General features: G+C 38.0%; 2 protein-coding genes and 1 pseudogene across 2 annotated transcripts; all 3 read right to left on the bottom strand.

Moving 5' to 3' along the window:
• Positions 1–1,324: 1,324 nt before the first annotated feature.
• Positions 1,325–6,071, bottom strand: LOC108987402 (annotated as a pseudogene).
• Positions 6,072–13,613: 7,542 nt separating this feature from the next.
• On the bottom strand, positions 13,614–15,600 carry LOC108989130 (actin cytoskeleton-regulatory complex protein pan-1-like). The gene is made up of 2 exons (XM_018962648.2): positions 14,637–15,600; positions 13,614–14,192 (listed from the first exon to the last, which is right to left on the bottom strand). Exons 1-2 carry the CDS (start codon positions 15,273–15,275, stop codon positions 13,800–13,802), a joined length of 1,032 nt encoding a protein of 343 aa, XP_018818193.1. The 5' UTR covers positions 15,276–15,600; the 3' UTR covers positions 13,614–13,799.
• A 3,861-nt stretch (positions 15,601–19,461) lies between these two features.
• On the bottom strand, positions 19,462–20,816 carry LOC108989139 (U-box domain-containing protein 11-like). Its single transcript, XM_018962656.2, has one exon. It carries the CDS (start codon positions 20,631–20,633, stop codon positions 19,689–19,691), a length of 945 nt encoding a protein of 314 aa, XP_018818201.1. The 5' UTR covers positions 20,634–20,816; the 3' UTR covers positions 19,462–19,688.

The raw sequence follows: 20,816 nt of genomic DNA, 5'->3' as shown, positions 1-20,816 counted from the left end.
TAGCAAGATCGATGGTTTGGTGATTCACCTCTTTGTGATAATGAGCAGGTCACGGAGTTGCAGAATCTGAAACTGGAGGAGTGCAAGTCTAGCAGGTCATGGAATGTGGAGCTATTCATTCAGCTTGTGGGGTATGAAAAAACAGAGGAGATGATTGAGCAGTTGGGAAGGATAAAAGACGATACTGATTTGTTAATATGGCTGCCGAATTCGGATGGAAAATTTTTGACTTGTAGTGCTTGGAATTGTATACGAACAAAATGCCCAAATTTTCCATGGTCGAAGTGGGTGTGGCACGCTGCTCTCCCAAAGAAAATTTCAGTAACCATGTGTAAGGCAATGCATGCATGTTTACCTCTGGATGATCGAATTAGATGGGTTGGTATACCGCTAGTGTCTCGTTGTGATTGTTGTAGATCTCGTGGCTATGAAGATCTTGATCATGTCTTTGCGAGTGGCGAGTTTGCTGAGCAAATATGGCTTATAGCTTCTCAGAGTATTAGCATGCTGTGTATGGAAGGTAGAAACTGGATAGAAAGGGTTGAAAGTTGGCATCGATGTGCTCAGAAATCATCCAAATCTGGCCAGCTGCTGGGCATTTTACCTTCCATTATAATATGGAGGCTATGGGGCCGAAGGTGCAAGGTGAGAATGGAGGATGTAGAGGAATCAGAACAGCAGGTATGGTCTTCTATTAAATTCTGGGTGGCATGGGCTACAATTAAGTTGAAGGATGTTAGCTCTTCTAGTCGACAAGATGAGGTGATTTTACGTGGTTTGAATTTGCCCGATTGTGCCTGCAAGAGAGTTAATTGTTAAAACCGTTCACTTAATGTGGATGACTTGTTCTTTTGGAAATCCTGGTGCATCGGTGTGGTTTATGGTATATGGAGGACTATTGGGATGAGATTCAACGTCGTTTAACTAGCTTTAATTTTTCTCTATCTCAAATCAAGGAGCAGCCGATGGTCTAGCAAAACGGAGCGCTCAAGGGTACATGGGTTCTTGGTCTTCATTGTCAGCTCTCCCTTCTTTCATTAGAGGGACCATTAGATTGGACAATGGAGGTTTTTCGTATATCAGGAAATGTAGGAAGTAAGATTAGCAAGTTTGCTGGGTTGAGTTGTTTTAGTCGGTTTATATATTTGTTCATAGTTTGGTCCTGTCTACTGAAGTATGTTTGGATGTTACCACGGTTTCTTTTTCCTTCACCATAAGTGAAGATGATTTATAATAAGGAAGCCTCTCTTCCAGTTTTTTTTTTTGTAAAAAAGAAAAAAGAAGAGAAAAATATTTCCTCACCCACAAAACCACCGTCCACGTATTGACTTCTAAACACATATATTATTGAGTAGAATGCACACAAATTCCTGCATCTATCAAAGGCAGCATCTCAGTCACATAAATTACAAAACTCGAGTTTAGGCAAGTAAAGGATTATACCATTACCACCCCTAAAGACCAGGGCTCTCGAAATCTGTCTAGCGGCATAACAATGTTTTGCTCAATTCTTCACATCTCATTATCTATTATATCCCGCATCATCTGTATTGGAATAAGCCCTTCAGTCTGGATTGCATCTTTATTTGGATCTGGACTGATAAAAAACAAGTGTTGGCAGCCCTCGTACCTGAGACAAAAGGAGCTCAATGTATACAGAGAATTAACCATTGAGATTAGGACACAGCAATGGTACAGTATGTATACAATTCAATTAGCTGCACTCAGAAAGGCAAAAATGGTTACCTGCATGTCACGTGCAAATTCATACTCATTATCTGTATCAACCTTAACAATCAATGCATTGTTCTCATACTCCACAGCCACAGCAAGCTGTGACAAGACTCAAATGCAAGCATTATTCACCAGTTTGCAGATGCCAAATCAAATCATACTACAGTGAGGATTTCTCTTGAGAGCAACAATGTATTGGTTTAAAAAATGACCCATCAGCAACATAACGCGTTTGGATTATTTTGCAACAGAACAAAGCACAAAAAGACTCTCCCCCCTCCCCTCAAATCAAATTAAGCCATCAATCTGGAAAAGAGATTCTCGAAATGATGATGCAAATACGCACTAACCTCATGCTGACAGCATTACTGTCAACAAATGCTACTCCAAAATGGAAGATTATTTTGTTTTTTTCTGTTCAAGAGAATGCTTTCTAGGAAATAAATAGGCTAGCCACACCTCATTCATATCACATTAAGTAAAATTCTAAAATTTCCAATAATGTAGCATATCATATCAGCATCATAAGCCAATTTGCCATACAACAAAGAAACTAGCAATGCTCCTCTCCAAGATTTTGTCATACATTGAAACTGTAACCCTTTTATTTGCATAAAATGTTTGATAATGAAGCATGAAATACTGTCAAGTCTTCAAAATAAATTACAAAAGAAAAAAAATTTGAGTCATATTTTGTAGCAATGCAGCTGTCAAGGAGAGAAGATTAAGACCTGCTTTAGATTTATACAACTTCAGAAAAATTGCTAAAATTGATATTCAATATGAGAAGCACAAGCAGGACAAGGGACATAGGTATGGGAAAACAAAAAATACTAACCCAAAAAAACATATAAAATTATATAAGGGGTAAGACGATCTTTTTTGTTGTGTTCCTAAATCTGTAGCAAACATCTTTCCCGAAGTAATTGCATGTTACCCAAAATATTTGATAGATATAGTAGGAATTATATAGCATCTGTAGAAAGGGTCTAATTTTTGGAAGATGATCTTGCAAAGTATTCCTTTAGTGCAAGCTAATTCTAAATGGAGAGTTCGGGAGGGTAAGCTTCTTTTTTGGCATGATAAGTGGGCTGATGATGCCCCTCTTTGAGATAATATTCAGATTTCAGATATGCCAAATCTTAAGTTGGAAGATTGTAAAACTGGGTTGGGTTGGAATATGGAGATTTTTGCTCGGTTGGTTGGGCATCAAAAAGCTGAAGATATTATTTTGCAGTTCGGTAGGGTTAAACATGGGAAAGATATATTGATATGGCTACCTAATGATGATGGAAATTTCTCTACTAAGAGTGCTTGGAATTGTATTCGTTTGAGGGGTCCAGATTTCCCTCGGACAAAATGGGTTTGGCATTCTGCTCTTCCAAAAAAAATTTCAATCACTATGTGGAAGACCATACATGATTGTCTTCCTATGGATGACAGAATTTGCAGAATTGGTATTCCTATCGTTTCCCGTTGTGATTGTTATTCCAGTTATACTTATGAAAATCTTAATCATATTCTTGCGAGAGGAGATTTTGCTGAAAAAATTTGGCGTATCTGTTCGGTGGTTCTTAGAATTCCTTGGGTGGAAAGTTGCTTGTGGAGACAGAGGGTGGAGTGTTGATATAGGCGGGTTAAGAATTCTAATCGCCCTGGTCAACTGTTGAGACTTCTTCCGGCGATCATTACTTGGCGGCTATGGGGACTTTGCTGTAAGGCCCGGATGGAAGGAGTAATGGAATCGGTCCAACAGTTTTGGTGTTCCATAAAATATTGGGTTTCTTGGATTGCAGTTAAACTAAATAATGTTAATTTGCTCAATCGGCGTGATGAAGGTATTTCAAAATGTTTTAATATGCCTTTAAATGTCATGAGGAAAGAGATTGTCATCCCGGTCAAGTGGAAGCAACCTAAGGAAGGTTGGGTCAAACTGAATGTTGATGGTTGTTCTCTAGGTAATCCGGGCCCTTCAGGTGCGGGAGGAATTATTCGAGATGAAAAAGGTAATCTGGTTTGTGGGTTTGCAATAGCAATAGGGCATCATTCGAACAATTATGCAGAGCTGATGGGTTTACTTCATGGGCTTCGACATATTGGCTTGATGGGTTTTTTATTTGTGGAGATTGAACTAGATTCCATGTTAGTGCTAAACTGGTTGAAGAATAAGAGATGTGGCTTGTGGTACATGGAAGATTATTGGGATGAAATTCAGAGTCGACTAGCTGGGATTAATGTTTCATTTGTTCATTATTATAGAGAATGTAACTCGGTTGCGGATGGCTTAGCTAAAATGGGTGCTAATGGTCTTAAGGGATCATGGTTTTCTCTTCCTAAGTTGCCTCCTTCTATTAGAGGGAACATTAGGCTGGATAGAGGGGGCCTCCCTTACATACGGAAAACCCGAAGTAGTTGATAGAAAGCTATGTGCGCTGGTCTTACGAGAGGTATGTCTTTTTTGCATTTGATCATTTCATTTCTTACTCTATGTTCGTGCAGATTTTGTCTTGCAGGTTGTTCATTTGAAGGTTTTTTTGGAAGCATTTGTATAGTGGTTGAGCTTATTTAGTTTTTTGAGGCTTGGGTTTTGGTTTTATTATAATATTTGTAGCCCCCAAGCCTCGGATTGTAACCACGGTTTTCCTCCACCACAAGTGAGGGGTTGATCAATAAAATTTAGGACGGAGTCACAAATGGACATGTGACTTTCGGCTCTTCTGTAAAAAAAAAAAATAATTAAATTAAATTAAATTAAAAAAAAAAAAAAAAACCGCCTTGAGATATTGACATGACCTTTTAAAGCTTCTTAGGAAGGTAGGACATAGTCTTGGCTTTTAGCCATCCATCCTATAACATCTGCTATCCTTTTTCACAACATCCCATCTCAAAATTCATTAAACTAGAAAGGAAAAAGCCCATATGAAAAGGAATGCATAACATGAAGCCATTCTAAATAATTTAAGAGTGAAAATTAGAAACTGCAATTTTTACAAAATGAAGAGATGTCCAAAACATTCCTTCACAATGATAACGAACAGCCATAGTCCACAATTCTAAAAACTCTATCATCATCACCTCCATCAATTATCCTAATTATCATTCATGCACCAAAAGTCAAGGATACAAACCAACTCATCGACACCTAAGGCACAACATTCTAAGTATTCAATCCCTGCTGAAAAACTAGTTCAGATTTATATATAAAAAAAAAAAAATTAACTTAATGGCATTAAAATATCTTTTTTGCACCCTCCAAGTCACATACAAAAGGCCTGTAGTACCAATTTGAGAATCCACCAACAGCCATTTCCCACTGTTTAAAGACTGAAGTAGACCAACCCGTAAAAATGTCAAACCATCACCTAAGAATATCAAAAGCATCAATTCCTCAGAATCAAGCTACTAGTGGAGTATTGCAAATAGCCTCCTCCCCTCCCCCTTGAGGGTACAGTCTCTCTGGATTTTACAAAGTATTCTCCACCAAAAATATATGTATGAAGCCTCATGAAGATCGAGGGGAAAGGGGAAAATCTACACAGCAACTAATTTGAATGACAATTAACACTAGAACAGTTTAAGCAGTCAAGCATATGATCATTATAAATTGCACGCATAGCACTAGAGATACAACTAGAATTTCTTAAAAAAGCAATACCATTTCGAGTACTCGAGCCATTAAAATACAGGGCCCACACCATGTTGCATAGAAATCAATAATAAGGGGTACATTTCTTTCTCCCTTTACCAGCTCCTGAACTTCCTCGGCAGACAATTTCTTCTGCTCACCCAAATAAAGAAACGTATGCATTAAACTAAGCACAACTTGGATGCCAAGAAAAAACTGACTTAAAACTTCCAAAAGAATCTAATCTCAATAGTCGAAACCAAGAATTTATCTCTACAACTCTATAAATTCTCTATATTTTAACATTTTCTTAATAAGCAAGATGAGCATTTAAGTTAAAATCCAAACGAGAAAACAAACGAAAACTTAGTAGTTAAAAGGAGAAAAAAAAAAAAAAGGGAACAAAAACGCAAACAAATTATGATAAAAGTCGAATGGGGTTTTCTTTTGTGAGAAATATACCACAAGATAGTCTTCTCTAACATACTTGCCATGAGGCGGTTGACAAAGCAATTTTCTTGAGAGTGTTGAGACTTGAGAGTGAGAAAGGTGTGTTCTCGTTCGTTGAGGTAATGGAAAAGAGTGAATTTTGATGGTGGGTTCTCAAGGCGGGGTGAGGAAGAGAAAAGTGAAGAGGTGATGGGTAAATGCCATGAGAGGATGGGAGATATGTTGGTTGTGCTATGGTGTCGTGTGGATTTGGAGAGACATTTTAGATTTTGGGACTTGGGAGGGAATGACAGAAAGGGCTTAAAGTTAGGAGTGGGTTTTACTGATGAAACACACAACACTTTCCATAACAACGTTTTAAAAGGAAGGGTATTTTTGTAAAATATTTTATAAAATTAATATCATTTTATAAAAAATATTTTTATTTTATAATATATATTGTAAAAAATATTATGTATTTATCACTACTCTTTACTGATTCTGGTCTTAGATTTGGAAAAGAGCAATGGCTGATACGTCTTTTGAAAAAATGTGGGTTTTATAAAATGAGTTTTTTATATTTTTTTATAGTGAGTTCCAATTTTTTATAAAAGCTTGCACGCGAATTATACATTTTGTACTTGTATATATTATTTCCCTTTAAAAAAAGTTACGAAAAACATAATGTTTATTTAAGATTGTGGTGAAAAATATAACTTATAGTTTAAGTAATAAATTTTACTATTAAAAATTTATTACCATTTGACAACCATATGCTTAAAATACTATTTAGATTAGATGAGATGATTTTAAATGAAAGTTAAAAGTTAAATAAAATATTATTAGAATATTATTTTTTAATATTATTATTATTTTGAGATTTGAAAAAGTTGAATTGTTCATTATATTTTTGTGAAATTTTAAAAAAATTGTAATGATGAGATGAGATAAAACTGTTTATGTATCCAAACGGGGCCTAAAAAAATGTTTTATGAGGTAGAAATGACAATAATTTGATTTTTCTTTAATATTATGACTATATCCTTGAAAGTTTAAAAGTTGTAATTATTTGAAAGTTATATGTGTATTTTTGCCCATTTATAGTTTTTTTAAAATTCGAATTACGTTTCACATTATCTAAAAAAATACATTTGAGGAAAAAAATATATTTTTTAATTTATTTGAGATTAAAAAGTATTTTAATATGTAACACTCAAATAACATAATTTTTCTATTAAAAAACTTTTAAGACAATATAAACACTTCTAATATTCCTATCCCAACCCCAAACAGCCCATAATCTGGCGGGAGATATTGCTTTTGTGTTTGGGACTCCGAAGATTTGTAGTCTTTTGGAGAATCGATAATTAATTTCTTGTTCTTTATTTTATTTTTGACCTTTTTTTCTCGTTTAAATTATCATTTTTCTCTTCCGAAAGGAAATTAACAAATAGGTAAGGCTATGTTGCTATTAGTGGGGGAACATTAATTTGCTAGTGTTGTGTTTGTGAAGCCTACTTCATTTTAGCGGCGGCCGATTTAATGACCCAATCTGATAGGAATTTGTTATGGTTTATTTTTGTTTTATTTTTTTAAAGAATTTTCAATGAGACTTGGGCCATATGGCACAAGGTTGAGCAGGGCTTGGGTCAAGCCGAAGCAAAAATTTGCTCGACGTTTGCACAATAGATTGCTCGAGCGAAACTCAAACAGAGAGTTCACTTGAGTGAACATTAGGTAGAGAGTTCGCTTGAGTCTCACTCGAGCAAATAACACAGCAATTGTAAAATTAGGATGTCCTTGTACAACCCTATATATATATTTATTATAAACAATATGGTCGGTTGGGAACAATGTATTTTGCTCCAAAGTGTATTTTGTCATTCATAATAATAAAATCATTTGTAGCTCCGTAGATGTAGACACATTGTCATGTAATTGATTTTTTTTTTATTTTACTTTTTTTTCTTGCTTTTTTTTTTCAACATCAAAATGTTTTTCCCTAATGTTAACTGATAAGAACTGAAGCAAATTCTATGTTTTAGATATATTCGAAACACGAATAGTGATTATTTTTAAGTTTTTTCTGAGTTAAGTCATTATTCCATAAAAACAGTTAATCCTTTATTCATTGTCAACTAAAAATATTTTATTTATACAGTTATTCAATTAATATAATTCATAGGGGTAAACTTTGATAGGGATAAATTATAATATGATGTCGGGATAAAGTCAAAGGATGGGTTGGTGAATGATTGTCGATTGATTGAGAATGATTTAGAGGAGGAGGAGATTTGTGAGGAGATTGAAGGTGAAGCAAACCCGACAGACTGTGAGCGTGTGGATGGTTTGTTGGTGGATAATAATATGCTGGTTAAGGCTGGGGAAAGGGTTGAATCTTTTGTGAAATCGGTTCATGAAATAGGGGAGGCCAGCAAAAGGGAGGTTTGAATAGGTGATGATCTGGTGTGCACGCAAGTAGTTAATTCGTGCAGGGAGGATTTTGTCCGTGCCGATAGTGAGTGTGATTTCCAGGCAGCTGTGTTGAGGATGGAATTTGCTAATGCTTTATTGAGTTCTAGTGGACATGATGTTGAGCACTTGGAGATGGTAAATGAAACACTGGCTTTGGAGTGTTCGGTCCATGTGAGACTGGTGACAACGTCCCTTGGGATAGCAGTGGAATATTTATTAGAACAGGAGAATGAGGGGCCGTTGAAGCCGTTTGCCAGTAAAAAGTTGTATGATTCGGACATTGAGGTGCAGGCTAGTTCTAAAAAAAATTCTAAAGAAAGGCCTCTGCAAGGATCTCGGCAGTCACTACGGGTGTCCACCCACCCTTCCAAGCTTAATTTATGACTGATACAATTTTAGTGTGGAATGTGAGAGTGTTGGGTAGGTCACGAAAAAGGTTGAGAGGGTTGGTCTGGAGAAAAAATTCTTTTTTGGCTACTGTTTCGGAACCATTTGCAAGTGTTGATCATATGCCTAGATCGAATGCGGACATGGGTGGTAAGCTTTGGTTGTTTTGGAAGGAGAATACAGTCTTTGATATTGTGAGTAAGACAGCTCAAATGATTACTGGGTGGTTTTCTTATTCGGAAAAATTTTTTTAGTGACTTTCATATATGCTAAGTGTAGCCAAGTGGAGCGTCGGGAGTTTTGGCAATCTTCAGAGGATCTCAACGTCGGAAGTTGTCTGTGGCTGGTTGCAGGCGATTTTAATATCATCAGGATTGATGACGAACGGATTGGTGGACACTCGAGAGCCATTTCGGTGATGGATGAGTTTTAATTCTTATTTGGAATTGTGTGGCCTTCTAGATCTTCCATGCATTAGGGGTCGAGTGTCTTGGTGTAATGACCAGGAGGGATCTTCTCGCAGCTGGGCTAAATTGGATAGAGTTGTTAGCAAATATGGGTTCTCTAGTGTATTTCCGGATGCTTGGTATGAGTACTTGCCAAGAAAATCTTCGAGTCATTGCCCGATGGTTCTTAAGTTACACAAGGATTTGTCGCGGTATAACCCTTCTTCTTTTAGATTTCAGAATATATGGTGTGACCATGGCTCTTTCAAAGAGTGTGTATGGACTGTTTGGCGCACACCAGTACAGGGTTCTGGCCTTCTAAAGCTAGCAGCCAAGCTGAAAAAGTTGAAGGTGGCTTTGTGCACGTGGAATAAATCGGTGTTTGGTCGTGTGGAGGTTCATTTAAAGGAGTTAAAAGGCTGGTAGGATGGGCTAGAGAGGTAGTTACATGATGGTTTTTCTATATAGGGAAGAATTACGCCTAGCTTAGATTGCTAAGAAGGCTTGGATGGTTGATGGTGATCAAAATTCGAAGTTCTTTCATGCTGTTGTAAACCAATGTAGAAAGACTAATTTTATTTCTTCTATGACGGGTGGATGGCGCGGTCCTTAGCACTCCGGAACAGATTCATCAAGATGCAGTGTGCTATTTTCAGGATTTTCTTTCGGTGGCGGCGGCTCATGAGGAAGCCGATCTTTCATCACTCTTGGATAAGGTTATTGCTAATGATGATAATTTTTTTCTATGCAAGGCGCCCACAGAATTAGAGGTCAAGGAGGCTTTAATGTCTATCCCGAAGCACAGTAGCCTTGGACCGGACGATTTTGGTTCCCCTTTTTTTAGTAGTTGTTGGGAGTTGGTGAAGGTGCAAAGGAATTTTTCTTGGGGGTTCCCCTGCCCCAGTTTTATACGTCGTCTTTCATTGTTCTTTTTCCGAAGGTGCAAGAGCCAAAGAGTTTCGACAAATTTCGGCCAATTAGTTTATGTTCAGTTACTTATAAAATTTTCTCTGAAATCTTGGTTCGTAGATTGACGAAGTTTGTTCCGTCAATGATTTCACAAGAGCAATGCGCCTTTATTCCTGAGAGGAGTATCTTTGAGAATATTACGTTGGCGTAGGAGATGGTCCATTCATTAAATAAAAAAACAAATGGTGGCAACCTTATGGTCAAGATGGACATGTCCAAAGCCTATGATCGGTTTGATTGGAATTTTATTTTACACATTCTTGAGTGTTTCGGATTTTCTACTCAATTTCGTGTTTTGGTGGGTAATTGTGTGTGCTCACAATGGTTCTCGATTATGATGAATGACTCTTATAAGGGTTATTTTCAATCAACCCGAGGGCTTCGACAAGGAGATCCTCTATCTCCATATTTATTTATCATCATGGAGGAAGTGTTGTCACGGCTTCTGAGAAGGAATTTTGAGAGTGGTAGTAGGATCAAGGCTTTTTCTCATCCCCCGGGGGTGCCTTTGATTTCCCACCTCCTCTATGCCTATGATCTTCTGATTTTTCTTAACAGGGGAAAGCGATCCTTGCAACGACTTATTGAGGTTTTGGGATGTTATGAGAGGTGGTCGGGTCAGTTGATAAACAAGGAAAAATCAGCTTTGTTCTTCTCTGATCATATCGCTAGGGGAAGGAGAGTCGACTTGAAGCTGTTATCGGGTTTTGTGGAGGGGAAGTTCTCGGTGGTTTATCTTGGTGTTCCCCTTGTTGTGGGACGGCTTAAGGTTCGGGACATGGAGCCTTTAGTGGCTAAAATCAGGAGCAAAGTGGCTGGATGGAAGTATAATTTGCTTTCACAAGGGGGCCATCTTACGCTCCTTCGACACGTACTCTCGAGTATGTCTATGCATATTCTAGCTGTTCTCAATATTCTGAAAGCGTGCATCACAAGATTAATTCTATTTTATCAACTTTCTTTTGGGGTGTTTCGGATGGCCATTGAAAAAGGAAATGGCATTCGTGGGGTCATTTGTGTAAACCAACAGAAGAAGAGGGTTTGAGTTTGCAGGATTTTTTAGAGGTTCAAAGGAAACTCCATATGAAGTTTGCGTGGCGTTTATTGTTTGGTGATAGCCTATGGAATAATTTTTTTCGGGCCAAGTACGTTAAGAAGGGTCATGTGGCATTGGCTAGTAACAATGGCTCTCGTTTTTGGAAATCTATCATGGGGGTCTTGCCGGAGGTACTTGACAACGTGCGGCTGATGGTTAGGGAGGGTCGGGAGTCATTCTGGTATGATCGTTGGCTCTCTAGTGGACTGCTTAGTCTACATGCTAATTTGGATATTAATCCCGCTTTGTGTATCAAGGAATTATGGGTTGATAAGTTGATAACAGATGGGATAGAGATCAGTTGGTGGAGCTAGTGAGTGCCATCAAAACAGAGGAGATTTCACAGACTATTGCAGCGGGTAGAAGTGGTGAGGATGTACTAGTATGGATGCCGAGTAAAGATGGGAAGTTCTCCTTAGCGTCCGCATGGGATCATATCAGAGTCAAAGCCCCTCAAGCTCCTGAAATGACATGGATTTGGCATGGTTTGCTACCTAAGAGAGTATTAGTTTGTGTTTGGAAAGTCGGGTATAATTGTTTGCCGGTGGAGGAAAATATTCGTCGTGTAGGTATACCTCTTGCTTCCAAGTGTGAATGGTGTTCTTTAGGGCAATACGAATCGCGGGACCATGTGTTGAGTTCCAGTGAGTTTGCAAGAAAATTGTGGGCACTTTCAGAGCCAGCGTTGGGGATTCCAATAATGCCGCATTCATGGTGGTCGAGGGTCTCTCAATGGTGGTCCTTCGCAAAAAAATCTTTTACACGGGGAACCTTACTTGGAATCCTACCTTGCGTGATAACATGGAGGCTTTGGATACTTAAATGTAAGTTACGAATGGAGGGTAGACAAGAGACTATGGAAGGCGTTTGGCTAGCAATAAAGGCATGGCTTAGAAACATTTCGGAATGTATGCAGAAAGGGGGTGAGGTTTCTAGTGTTGATATTGTAATTTTCGATGCTCTGGATGTCGGTTTTCCTCTGGTTGTTGCATGAAGACCTCAACTGATCAAATGGAGGAGACCGATGGTAGGTAGAGTGAAATTAAATACGGATGGTAGCTATAGAGCGAATCCGGGGAGTATAGGTGGCGGGGGAGTTATCCAAGATTGTGATGGCCAGTGTTTAGCCGCGTTCTCGAAACATTTTGGTCACGACATTAACAATGAAGCCGAGCTAAGGGCCTTGATGGAAGGGGGAAGCTGGGCACGGATTTCAGTTTCACGCATGTTGAGATTGAATGTAATTCTAAAATTGTGGTAGATTGGGTACTAGCCAAAAGATGTACGATTTGATATTTGTGGGATTTTTTAGAAGAGTTTCTCGTCGCAGCTAATGAAAGTTCTTTCTCTATTTCTCACCAATTTAGAGAAGGGAATATGGTCGCCGATTTTTTGACACGGTGTGGAGAAGGAGGGTGTAGTAGAAGGTATGATGCATATGAAATGCTTCCTAAGGAGTTGAAGAGAATGATGCATTTGGAGATGTTGGGTTTGTCGTATATTTGGAAATAGGCTGGGAGGGTCATGTTTGGTCTCTTTTGATCTTTTTTTTTTTTTTTTTTTTTTTAGTAGTGGTGTGCATTGGGGTTTGGGTTGAGTTTTTTTATTTATTTGTTTACACGTTTTTTCTTCACTATAAGTGAAGGGTTTTTTTCAATAAATTTCGAAAGTGCCTTCCTACATAAAAAAAAAAAAAAAGAACAGAGAGATTTGGTTTTTTTTAACATCTTATAGGTTGGGTGACATGGTCTTTGAACTACACATATCTTTTCGATATGAATCAACCAATACACAAATTTGCATGTTGAATGCAAGTTTTGTTATTTTCTTTTGTTGCATATAAATGACTATTTGAAGAGAGATAGAGACAGAGACACAGCATGATATGAACCTCGTAACATAAGGCTTCGTTTGGATCTTTGAATGAGCTCAGCTCATCTCAGACTTATTCCAACATGTAAATACACAAGTCTCAAATAATTAAACATCACTCAACTCAAAATTTCTTTACACGTGAAACCGACAACCTTTTTCATATTTCCATAAATACATCTAAAATCATCTTAACATTCAAATACATCTAAACTCATCTTAAATGGGCCCCACAAAACTCACTTCACCATCTCAACTCATTATTATTTATAAAGAACTCAACTCAACTCAACATTCAAACGGAACCTTGTGTTGCTCATAGACAATATAGACTTCAACAGTAATCATGACAGGGTCTATGTCTGTATATTATGTCTATATCTCTTTAAATTGCATACAATATTTGAGTTAAAAAAATGTTAAAGAAATACTAATCATTAATCATTGTTCTTATCCTTGTAGTGGATTAAAACATGAGACTTGATATGTAAGTTATGGTGCTTATCAGTCAAAACTATGAAGCTATGACATATATATACCTCAATTTCTGTGAAGAAACACTGCATTGCTTAGAGAAATGGAACAGTAGAATGAGGTAAAGATGTTACCTTACCTACCATGTGATCCTTTAACCATTTATCCTAATAGATAGTACAACTTAGATCACCTTCAAGACTTTCATCTCTAAAAAGCTCCCATCTTTTGATTCCTTTTTCAGTGTTAATACATGTTAATAATCTATACATACATGATACTTGAATTCTCATCAACTTCTTCCAATTCTCAATGAAGAATCCACACCTTTGCCTATGCCTGCAAAGAGTCTAGCAATCTCCAACTGGGTATTAGCAAGAATCTCTGTTCTTTTGAGATCCATTTCTCCTCTCTTTGCCTCGGCCTCAACTCTCATCCTCTCTATTTCCCTCATCGTCTCCATCCTTCCTTGCTCTGACCTCACCACTACTTCTGCTAGCCATCGTATGCTTTCGGCTATCTCCATTTCCTCCTTCCTTCGCCTCTTCTTCTTTTCCATTTTCGTTTTCATCCTTTTGGACCTTGTCTTTTCCTTGTCACTATAAAGGGCAGGTGTGCTGCTATCTGTTTCCATACGGTTCTTGTCGGATACTTGGTCGGATAATTTGGTTCCAGCTTCATCTTCCTGTTAACATGAAAGATTATACTTCATTAAATTTAGCAAATATCAGTCGAACATCAGCTCGATCTAATTAAGGATCCTTGGAAACTTGGTTTACTTCGGCTTACTGCTAAGAGAATCCGTAAATTTTATTCATCAAAATAAAATTCCAGATTCAAAACAGCGCCGCATGTTTTAAGGCGATGATAGACTGCCCATAGTCTGAAAAAGATTACCAACAAGAAGATGGTGAATTTAAACTCCTGCAATTGAAAGATTCAAAGTCCTCAAAACTTCATGGAGTCCTATAAAAACAACAAACGATCTTAATTATGATAGTTAAGGCGCTCATGAAGCTTAGGGATACTAGCTAGGACTGGTCAAGTAAGGGGTACGAAGGGAGGGCCATGCAACATGGGAAACAGCTAGAATTGATAAAATTGAAGGAAAAAAAAAAAATTCTCTGACCTTGGCCACTCTGTCAATACCATTGGATCCACGCGAGTTTTGAGCTGCTCCAGGTTGTGGAGGTGGCGGTGGAGGTGGAGGTAGAGGTTGCGGTTGCACCGCTGCTGGGGATGGCTCTAGTAACATTAGAGGAGCATTTGGTGGAGGTGGATGAGGAGTAGGCGTAGGCGTAGGCGGCGGCTGCGGCGGTAGTGGTGGTGGAGGAGGAGCTTGTAAAGGTCCACTTCCACGCAGCAAAAGGTCAAGACGTGGGTATAGTGGCCAAGATGAGGCATCAGCAGTACTGGAAGACTCTGAACGGTACCTTTTCTTCATTGACTCGATCTTGTTCTTGCACTGAGTCTGTGTTTTGGGGGACTTGGTACAATTGGCACGCGATGAAACATGGCGTGCAACATCTTCCCAGTCGTGGCCCTTGAGCTTGGCTCGGTTTCGTAGAACCCATTTGGCTTCATAAGCTTCAAGAAGGGTTGAAACTGCTCCTTCACTCCACTCATCTCTTTTCAATCTATCATTGCTTACAGCAGCAGCAGCAGCAGCAGCAAATGGTTTCCTAATTGGAGAGTCTTCCTTGGTGGTGGCGGTGGTGTTATTGTTAGGGAGGAGAGATGGGATTTCTTGGTTAATTTCTTTGTCCATCTCTCCCCATGCTAAAACTTTTACCCCTGTTTAGCTGCTAACATGTACAAACCCCTCAAATAAAGTTTAAGAATAGAACTGCAAGAGAGAGAGATAGAGAGAACCACTAGCATTAGAGAAGAAAAGAAAAGAAATGGCAAAGTATTAGTGGCCACCTAAAGGAAGAGAGAGACAAGCAATATTAGAGAAAAGGGAAGGAAAGGTTATTAGGGTTAGTGGGCAACCAGGAAAAATGGTTCACTTTTGTCAAATGAATTAATGATGTTAAAATGGATCCTAACTTTTCTTTTTTTCACTTTTTGGGGGTGGTGGTGGTGGTGGTGGTGGTGTTATGTGATTGTGAGCATGCTGTTTTATTGCTGTGTGGTTGAGTTATTTTGGCTGTTAGCGTTGATATGAAGCCAACCAAGACATCCACTTGTGCCTATAAGGGGGGGTGGTGGGTCATTCACGTGGGTGTGTCACCCACTCTCCATCCCCATCACCCAATTCACTACCTCCACCTTCTCCTCCTCCACCAGCCAATGTGCTACCTTCACTCAACCTTAGCTAGCCCTTTTCATCTCTCTCTCTCTCTGAGCTTAGCTTTTTGCCTTTTTATGTGCCTTTTTTGAAAGTTTTGGTGGATTGATCATTCATAACCACTGGAGCCAAATTCTAATGGCTCTCTAATACATCCCATTGGCTCAGGGATTCATTTCTGCCTGCCCATTATGGTGGCCAATAGTAATATGCCGCATCAAGTGGTGAACAAATTACTGCATGCCTAGTCATTGATGAGGAGAAACTTTGCCTTTGGTTTGCCTTAATTCCTTAATTACTAATCTCAGATGTTGCTCAAGAACGTGTGTGTATATAATATATATATATATATATTGTTGATGAATAATCTAACATTGTCTGTGGACAAGTTCTTGAGCATGTTTACAAGGAATGAACAATCATTTCTTGTTGAGCCGGTTTTATGAGATAGGTTAGGCTTATGAATATCTTCTTAGTATTAGAGTTTGCCACGGGACGAATGGGAGCTCACACTACTTACCATATGACAAGGATAAAAAAAAAAAATTAGTCTGCATGTGAGTAAGGATGTTGAGAAATAATCTCACATTGTCTGTGGATAAGGTCTTGGGCATGTTTATAAGGAATGAGCAATCCTCTTTTGTAGAACCGGTTTTATGAGATGAGTTAGACCCGTAAATTTCTTCATATATATGATATAGTTGATTGGCCTCTTGTTTTCTATTTTTCATGCTAACCCTTTGGTTCAAGAACTGTCTTTAGCCATGGAGCAGATCAGACAAGAAGGCACCAGCTGGTAGAATTGGATTACCAATAAAAAAATGGATATGGTAATTCGACTGCAAATTATAAGTTGCATGTTAAACTCGGCCAAAGTTTGAGATCAGGCTTTGTTTGGCAAATAGGAAAATAGAAGATAATTATGGGAACGACCGTACTGGGGAACACCCGAAACGGTTAGTGGCCTCAAATGGAGAGGAGTGGACCTTCATCATCCATCAACTATACATATCTAAAAGTCCAAAACATGCCATTTTAATCCGACCCATTTCAAAGCTCTCACCAAGTCGTGCTTTTCCAATTAAAATTCTTTGTAAATTTTAAATTACTGTATGTCTTTTGTTAATAAATAAAGCTTACCAAATTATTGTGCAAATGATTCGCAAATCATGGAAGAATTTGAGATGCTCTTTAGTCTTTAAACTTGTAAGATTATTTTTTGGTCAGGTTCTTTCAACTGTGCAAGTATAAATTAAGAGAGACGAAGTTTAAGATTACGGGATTTATTATGCATCGGTCACTATTCACTTTCACATCTCATATCTATAATTTTTTTTAAGGTATAAGAATATTTTTCATAAAATGTAGCGTGTAAGATGATGAATATTGACTGATGAGAAAAAAATTTCTTCTGATTACAGTAGAATGCTCTCTTGCTGGCTACTATATTCAGTTGATAGCGTTTGATTTAGTTTTTACTTCATGATTTAAAAGGGATTAAGTTCAACATGTGGCATGAATTTAGCTTTTACCAAAAGCTAACCATGATGAAATATTAGTTGGAGTAGCTGCAAGATCATCTCATCGTGCACAAAACATGACAATCTAAGCATGCGTCAAAGCAATGGTGTTGTGTATGGCACTTTGGAAAATTTCAATTTTTAATAAAACAAAAACAAAAGGATTACAAACCACAATCATTAAAAAGATTAAAAAGCAAAAAGTGCCATTGGCAAGCCCTTTGAATGGTAGTTTGAAAAGTAGATTGATAGGCTTTTGAAGATATTGTCTAGATAGTCTTTAAACTCTAGGATTGTTAGGGAAAATGCTGACAAAAATTAGACCAAGTAATGATGAAAGCTGAAGACTGCATCACTTGTGGGATAAATGTTACAAAGGAATAATGAAGAACCATTTGCATTCGATCTCCATGGAAGTTAAATCTTATTGATGAATAATGGGTTATATATTATTATTATTATTATTATTATAATATAATTCATTACTTTAGAGGTTTATTAATGTTTCTCGTGAGTCGTTAGACCAACTTTTGCTAATCAGAAAGTTAATTAATTACATGCAAAGTGGCATCAGTACTCATCACCCAAATTATTAATATATATATATATATATAGGTCTCAGTCCCAACCTATTGAAAAAAGTAAAAGAGAATTAAATCCATTCAGAAATAGCTAATTTCTTAGTGTGTCAAAGGAGCCAATGGTTCTAAAAAAATAAGTAAAGTTAGAAGTTATTCTTTTGGAAACTTCAATGGTAGTTTAGATCAGGAGAATAAACTGCCCATATATAATGGAATTTGGTAAGAAAAGAGTTTAATTTCTTTGTTGGTGTTTGATTTTAGACCAGGTTCCTTTCTATTTTCTTCTATTTTATATGCCGCGTCCCACCTCTGCAAAATATTATATATTGGAAAAAAATTTCTCATCAGTCAATATTTATCACCTCACACTTCACACCTTATGAAAAACACCTTCATACTCGATGAAAAAGTAATATAAGTGTGGGGTGTAGGAATGAATAATAACTGATGCATAGAATTTCTCTTATATATTGTCTAGTCTTAACTCTATGCTACTTTTTTCCAATGACATGCATGCTTTATTACAATTTACATTAAGCAAATCATGTACAAAAACTTACATTACTACTGCAACTATAAGATGCATGCATGATTTGGGAAATTATAATCCAATTAAATTTGTATACATAATAAGACTATATATATGGTAAAGCCCTTAAAGAAGATATAACTTTTGAAGAATCACCCATTTCATTCATATCTCTACTATAATTTAATTAAGTCACTTAAAATATATCACATTAGCACTACTCGTGTAACTTAGAATGAAAAAACTTAGAACGAAGAGTAGTATTAATACACTTAAGTAATTTTTTTTTTTTATAGTAATTGAGTTATCTGCAATGAAGTAATCCGAATAATGGGTGACTAATAGAATATTGGTAAATCTAATCCCACTAATTTAAGCTTTTAGTTAAAGTGTGATATGTTGATTAAATTAGTATCAAAGATGTTGTATGAAACACATGAAGATTCCTTAAAAGGTGCTAATGTTCGAGGGTCAGAAACTTTAGAACCGGACTGTCTTTGGAATAGACCTTTATAAACTGTAGTGGGCTGATATTATAATGGACGGTTGGCATTGGTAATGAAATGATATATTGTAATGAGATGTTGGAATTGTGACTCTAGGCCCGTGAATTTAAGCATATCGATAGAATTAATTAAGCATACTTTTGTATAAGACTAATCTTAGTTATATTTTTAGAGTGTGCGAGTCTCTTGCACTCTTTTTTAAAAGAAGTAAGATCTATTATTAAAAAAATAATTTTTTTATATAGATAAGATTTATCTATTTTTTTAAAAAAAGTATGCAAAACTTATACATCTTAAACTTACAAATATCATTTCTCTTTATATAAATAATATATTTGTAATGAGGCATCCGAAAGTTTAATGGAAATTCAGTTGTCTTTTATCTTTATTAATCTTGGAGGTTTGATTACGTACCCTTGAATTAATAGGCCTTTTCAATTTTTATTTTTATTTTCTTTCCAACCAAACACCATATTCATGATCTAATAGGAAAGAGTAGGAGACATTATATAATATGCATGAACAAAAAACTCCAAGTTTGTTTGTATATATGACGATTAATTTGCACAACATGATGAGCAAAAACAATATACTCTGATGATCATCAAGAAACTCATCATTTCTCCATTCATGATCTAAAGAGAAACACGATGAAATCAAAACCATGGCTAATTTACATATATCTTAATGAACAGCTCTAATCGTAACATATCATACCAAATAAAAACACCAGATTTCATGAACTTGTACTGTTGTTAATGATTCAACAAATAATCAAACCGCTCGTCCCTCACCACACACCCGTTGCTCCCACCGTAGAGCACCCTCAGCAGCGCCACTGCCTTGCTCTTTCCATTAGGTCTCCCATTCTCCGCGACATCGGCAATCCCCTCCACCACCAGTAGCCCCATCTCCCTTACCTCCCTCTCCACCCTCTCCCTTCCGCACCTCACTAAATTCAATAGCGCTGCCACCGCGTTCTCCTTCACCCTCAAGCTCGACCCCGTCCCCACGTCCAACAAATCCATCAAAACCCCGGTACCCGAAGCCTTCCTAAACGCCTCCTCACTCTCCTCGCACCCCGCCACCTGCGCTATCACAGCCGTCGCGTCCTCTATGATCCCAGTAGCCGAGCCTTTCAGTACCAGAGAAAATAACGGTCCGACGCCACCCAGATCAACAACCGTCTTGCGGTTCAAAGGGTATAGCGAGATACCAAACAGGGCTTTGAGGGCGTCCTTGACGGATCTAACGGCGGAGCGGGACTGTTTTATCACGTCGATCAAGGAGTAGATAATATCGCGTTTGGATCCGATGATGGGGCGGTACTCGTCCTCGATTAGGAGGCTGTGGAGAGTTGCGGCGGAGGACTGGACCGCTGTGGGGGACGAGGAGGAGGCATGGTGTCGGAGCACGTGGGAAAGGGCGTCGAGGAGGCCGCGTGTCGACATGAGAGCGGCGCGGGAGGAGATGGAGAGGTTGAGGAGGGTGGCGGCGGCATCATCCTGGGCAACGTGGGACAATGAATAGAGGGTATCGACTAGGTAAGGTATGGCTCCGGCTTCAGCGATGAGGGGGCGGGCGTTGGCGTCGAGCTTGGTCATGAGCCGGAGCTCCCTCAGGGCCTCTACTCGGGTCTGCTCCGACACCGAACTCAGATTGGTAATCAGGTACCGTACCGTTCGGTGTTTCACCTCCATGTATTTGTTTTTTTCACAAGAAAAAACCTTAATTATCTGAAAAATTCCTATGTTATTTGTTTAGCTCTTCCGTCGCTGTCTCTTGAGTCTTGATCGCTCTATCTAAATAGTAAATAGTAATACGCACAGTTTGCAAGTGTGGAGAAAGAGAGCAGCACATGCGAGAGAAAGTATTGGCAGCTG

This window comes from Juglans regia, chromosome 5 (genome assembly GCF_001411555.2).
Source record: "Juglans regia cultivar Chandler chromosome 5, Walnut 2.0, whole genome shotgun sequence".
NCBI classification, from domain to species: Eukaryota; Viridiplantae; Streptophyta; class Magnoliopsida; order Fagales; family Juglandaceae; genus Juglans; species Juglans regia.
The sequence above is the reverse complement of the archived record's forward strand: the minus strand, read 5'-3'. Positions and strand labels throughout refer to the sequence as shown.